This window comes from Rhododendron vialii, chromosome 1a (assembly GCF_030253575.1).
Source record: "Rhododendron vialii isolate Sample 1 chromosome 1a, ASM3025357v1".
Lineage (NCBI taxonomy): Eukaryota > Viridiplantae > Streptophyta > Magnoliopsida > Ericales > Ericaceae > Rhododendron > Rhododendron vialii.
In genome coordinates, this window is record NC_080557.1 from 8963005 (window position 1) to 8968719 (window position 5715).

The 5715-nt window shown below is 40.0% G+C and overlaps 1 protein-coding gene across 1 annotated transcript; it reads right to left on the minus strand.

Moving 5' to 3' along the window:
• Window positions 1–2699: 2699 nt before the first annotated feature.
• Window positions 2700–5207, minus strand: LOC131327580 (uncharacterized). The gene is made up of 2 exons (XM_058360732.1): window positions 3837–5207; window positions 2700–3728 (listed from the first exon to the last, which is right to left on the minus strand). The coding sequence occupies exons 1-2, from the start codon at window positions 5205–5207 to the stop codon at window positions 2700–2702; spliced, it is 2400 nt and encodes a 799-aa protein (XP_058216715.1).
• Between the last annotated feature and the right edge of the window lie 508 nt (window positions 5208–5715).

Sequence of the window (5715 nt, forward strand, 5' to 3'; positions counted from 1 at the left end):
CTGGCTGCGCGTGTTTGTGACAGTGGTTAAATGATAACAGACGTGGTAGGATTGAGATATAGCGCCAATGGTAATAGCGGAGTGGAAGTGCGGTGGTAGTGATGGTGAGGCTATTTTTGTGTAGGTGGTGAAGCGATGGAGGTGGAGGGGTTGTATTATGGTGACAATGTTGCTGGTGGAGTAGTTGTAGTACTTCAATGAGGGTTGTAGTCTTCTTACTACACAATTTTCGAAAAACAAAAAGAATTATTTCTGTGATTGGATTTCACCAACTTTTAGTAATGTCAAAATCCTCATTATCGATATACAATAGGTCTTTATCCAAATAAAAAGGAGGGAGATGCGAATTTTTTACCGAAATAATTTACTTTTCAAATAGCTGAGGGTTAATTGGTCATATTTTTTAATGTACGAATAGTTTAAAATTTAAACTACTAGGGTTACAAATTACACTCGACAAGCTTGGCAACGGTTCCAACCTTGCAAAAATTGGAGTTCGGGAGTTTACGGAATAAACCCGCAAATTTGAACAATTTTCGAGTTCCCATGCACCTCAGGCGCAAATGCATGCGCCCAGGCGCGACTTTCAAAAGTAACCAAAATTTGCGGCCTTGTCACGGGCGCACCCGAAATCCGATTTTCACGTGATTTGAACAGTTGAAAAGCTTGTCTATCCTACTTTCTAATTAACCAAATTAGTTTGACTCCAAAATTGCTCATACCTCAAAGGATATGACAGATTTACCGTCAACTTGTCGAAAAACAGCCTGTAATGGAAAAATCATTGAATCACCCCAACATTTAAGCCGAACGCAACCTATTATACATTGATAGAAAGGATATTCAAAGTAGTAAAACATGGTGTGATCGTATCAAAAAATAATTTTTTTTTTCTGAAAAATTAGTTGAGATTAGACAAACTCAAAAATCGTCGAAGCGACTAAATGCATAGAAATGGTCGAATGCTCCCACAAAATGCACGATGAAAATGGGAAAATCGAAAGTAGAGAACAAGCTTTGTCCATATAACGAACCCTATCACTACTCTTGTTATCCTTTTGAATTTCCTGTAAAAAACTCGCATCTCCCTCATTATAATTTTTCGATTTGTTCTCTACTAAGGTCTCAATTTGTTGTGGTAGCACTGATCAAAGTCACACTTGAAATGTGGTTGCTAAAGATTGAAAACCGCAAGAATTATCTCAATTTTTGTTGAATTGGTAATGCTGGTAAAATAATTATTGTCAATAGTAGTGTCCGATGAAGTAAATAAGGGTTCCGATGGTCAAGTGGAGGCCTGTGGTTATGTAGTCCTAAAATGATGATGATGTGGAAGTATCTTAGTCGTGGTGGTGTTGAATGGGATGGTGTGATCATAGTAATAGTGAAGTCCTGGCGGCGCGTTTTTGTGACAGTGGTTAAATGATAACAGAGGTGGTAGGGTTGAGATACAACGCCAATGGTATTAGCGGAGTGGAAGTGCGGTGGTAGTGACAGTGAAGTTATTTTTGTGTAGGTGGTGAAGCGATGGAGGTGGAGTGGTTGTATTATGGTGACAACGTTGCAGGTGGAGTAGTAGTATTGCTTCGATGAGGGTTGTAGTCTTCTTACTACACAATTTTCGTAAAAAATAATTATTTTTGTGATTGGATTTCACCAACTTTTAGTAATTTCAAAATTGTCATTATTGATATACAGTAGATCTTTATCCAATTAAAAAGGAGGGAGATGCTAATTTTTTACCGAAATAATTTACTTTTCAACTATCTGAGGGTTAATTGGTCATATTTTTTAATGCACGAATAGTTAAATATTTAAACTACTAGGGTTAGAAATTACACTCAACAAGCTTTACAACGGTTTCAACATTGCGAAAATCGGAGTTCGGGAGTATACGGAATAAACCTGCAAATTTGAAATATTTTTGAATTCCCATGCGCCTCAGGCGCAAATGCATGCGCCTAGTCGCATCATATTGCGCCCAGGCGCGACTTTCAAAAGTAACCAAAATTTGTGGCTTGTCACGGGCACTCCCAAAATCCGATTTTCACGTGATTTGAACAGTTGAAAAGCTTGTCTATCCTACTTTCTAATTAACCAAATTGGTTTGACTCCAAAATTGCTTATACGTCAAAAGATATGACAGATTTACCCTCAACTTGTCGAAAAATAACCTGTAATGCAAAAATCATTGAATCACCCCAACATTTTACCCGAACGAAACCTATTATACATTAATAGAAAGGGTATTCAAAGTAGTAAAACATGGTGTGATCGTATCAAAAAAATAATTATTTTTCGTTTATGAAAAATTAGTTAAGATTAGACCAACTCAAAAAGCGTCGAAGCGACTAAATGCATAGAAATGGTCGGATGCTCCCACAAAATGCACGTTGCAAATGGGAAAATCGAAAGTAGATAACAAGCTTTGTCCATATAGCTAAACCTATCACTACTCTTTTTATCCTTTTGAATTTCCTGTAAAAAAGTAGCGTCTCCCTCATTCTAATTTTTCGATTTGTTTTCTACTAAGGTCTCAATTTGTTTTTTTATTTTTTTGCTCGGCAAACGGAACTTTTTGTTAAATTCGACGGGGTACATCGATCAAAAACAGTAACTATTACATGAAACTACAGAGCTATATCCAACCAAGATTGGATAGGAACACCTCATTGACTACCCTCCTTGTCTACCTCACCCTACATTTTCACTTTTCGGATCCCATCCAAATATCCTTTGAAGTCCTCTACCGTGTAGAGCTTGATGTCAAATTTGGCCTTCATCCACATGGCTACCTTAGTTTTAATTAGGTCCGCCACCTCCAGAGCCTCAGTTGTTATCCCGTTAAAGATATACCCATTCCTCGTTAACCAAATTGACCATAACGTTGCAAAAAAACACACTTCCCAAATATTTTTCTCCAAGTTTCGGAATCTATTCCCAAACCACCAACTTGCTAACTCTTCCAATGAGGCTGGACAAACCCACTGGATGTGCCACCAATTTAGAATTTCAGACCATACCACCCACGAAAATCGACAATGTAATAGCAAGTGTTGAGGAGTTTCCACATGAAGGGCACACAAGGGGCATGTAGCCAAGTGAACCTCGGGGATTAGATTCCTATCAAGAAGAATCGACCGTGTTGCAATTCTATTCTGAATGGCCATCCATGAGAAGATTTCCACTTTAGGAGGGCTCAAATTTCTCCACACCGATCCCAGAGTAGTATGGCGTGATTGCAACTGCATTTCCCACCTCTGATAGACCGACTTAACAGAGAAAATTTTGTTTGCCGTCCAGTTCCACTGCATCAAGTCAGATTTTGAAGGATCTAAGGTCACCCCATTCAATCTTTGTTTCAACTCCTCAAATTGGTGATGCTCCCGTACACGCAAAGATCCCCTAAACAACAGATTCCAGTCACCCTGACTCCCTCCTCCACAAATATTACTTAGTACCTCATTCTGTTGGGTAGAACGTCCATATAGTCTTGGGAATTCATCCTTAATCGCAGTATTGCCCAACCACATATGCTCCCAGAATAATGTATCGCAGCCAGAGTTTACTTGCACTTTGAACCCCTCCCGAATAGAAAACCCAAGAACCGAGTCATTTTCCCCAACTGAGCATATGTCCTTCCATATATTAGAAATTGATCCAGAGAGTGGAGTATATGGGAGCCAACTCCTCCGATCCAGATTATATTTCCCACGAACAACCTTTACCTACAAGGAATTTTTATCGTTACTAAATCGCCACCACCACTTAGCAAGTAGAGCCAAGTTCTGTTGAAGCAATCTCTTAATGCCTAATCCCCCATTTTCCTTCTTCACAGTAATCCTCTCCCAATGGACCAGGTGCATTTTCTTTTTATCCGGTGTATCTCCCCAAAAAAATTGCCTTTGTAACTTCTCCAGCATTTTTGCAACTGCCACTGGCATTTTGAAGAGGGACATGAAATAAATAGGCAGAGTGCTAGAGTTGTGGTTGATAAGCGTAAGCCTGCCCCCGGTAGAGATGGTTCTCGTTCTCCAAATACTTAGCCGCTTTTGAGTTCGTTCTAGGACAGGTTCCCACGTTTTGATTCTCCTCGGATTAGCACCCAACGGAAGCCCAAGGTATTTAATTGGCAAAGATTCCACCCTACACCCCATCACTTGTGCAAGTGCTTGAACATCCTCCCGCTGAATCTTTACACCACAAACGGAGCTTTTAGAATAGTTGATCTTCAAACCGGACATTAACTGAAAGCACCTGAGAATTCTCTTAATGTTCCCCATCTCCTCCAAATCATTGTTGCAAAAAAGGATTGTGTCATCGGCAAACAGAAGGTGAGAAATAGTCACTCCATTACTCCCTAGCTTGACGCTTTTAATTATGTTTTTCTCTTGAGCTCTTTCCAACAAAATATTGAGTGCTTCAGCTACTACGTTAAACAAAAAAGGAGATAAGGGGTCCCCCTGCCTCAATCCTTTCTGAGTTTGGAACTCCTGTGTAGCTGACCCATTAATCAAAACAGACATAGAAACTGTGGAACAACACTCTCTGATCCACCCACACCACTTATCCCCAAAACCTGCCTTCTTAAGCATATAAAGTAGAAAACCCCAATTTACACAGTCATACGCTTTTTCAAAATCCAATTTAAGAATGAGACCTCCTTGAACAGAGTGTTTCCAACTATGAATAGCTTCATTGGCAATCAGGAACCCATCCAATATTTGTTTACCCCCAACAAACGCAGCTTGAGCCTCACCAATGATAGTAGATAGCGATTCTTTAAGCATATTAGCTAACACTTTGGATAGGATCTTGTAAATGCTTCCCACCTTACTTATAGGCCTAAAATCCTTAAAGGTAGTGGGACAATCAATCTTAGGAATCAAAGCTACAAAAGTAGAGTTAATACCTTTCGTGAGCTTTCCATTCCGATGGAATTTTGAGAAGAATTGAGTTATGATGTCCTTCATGAATTCCCACCCTTTCTTGATAAACGAGAAGTTGAAACTATCCGGACCTGGAGCCTTTAGACTGTTACACCCTTTTAGAGCCGCCACAATTTCCCCTTCCTCAAACGGTCTTTCCAATTGTAATGATACATCACCGGGCAAATGTCTCTGAAACTGTCCCCCTAGCGTTGGTCTCACCTTCCTTGCTTCTCCGAAGTTATTTTGGAAATGGACTACAGCAGCTTTCTGAATCATTATGGAGGCAGAAATCACGAGTTAGGTGGCTCAAATTGGGAGATAAGGTCTCAATTTGTTGTGGTGGCACTGATCAAAGTCACACTTGAAATGTGGTTTCTAAAGATTGAAAACCGCAAGAATATTCTCAAGTTTTGTTGAATTGGTAATGCTGGTAAAATAATTATTGTCAATAGTAGTGGCCGGTGAAGTAAATAAGGGTTCCGATGGTCGAGTGGAGGCCTGTGGTTATGTAGTCCTAAAATGATGATGATGTGGAAATGTCATAGTCGTGGTGGTGTTGAATGGGATGGTGTGATCATACTAATAGTGAAGTCCTAGCTGCGCGTGTTTGTGACAGTGGTTAAATGATAACAGAGGTGGTAGGATTGAGATGCAGCGCCAATGCTAGTAGTGGAGTGGAAATGCGGTGGTAGTGATGGTGAAGTTATTTTTGTGTAGGTGGTGAAGCAATGGAGGTGGAGGGGTTGTATTATGGTGACAATGTTGCCAGTGGAGTAGTGGTTGT

Bases quoted from the DNA above. Each gene is read 5' to 3' on its own strand.
- LOC131327580 (XM_058360732.1), bottom strand. From the start codon at position 5,207: ATGATTCAGAAAGCTGCTGTAGTCCATTTCCAAAATAACTTCGGAGAA. The intron at 3,729-3,836 runs GTGAAGAAGGAA...AATTCCTTGTAG, and splicing joins TCCATTGGGAGAGGATTACT to GTAAAGGTTGTTCGTGGGAA.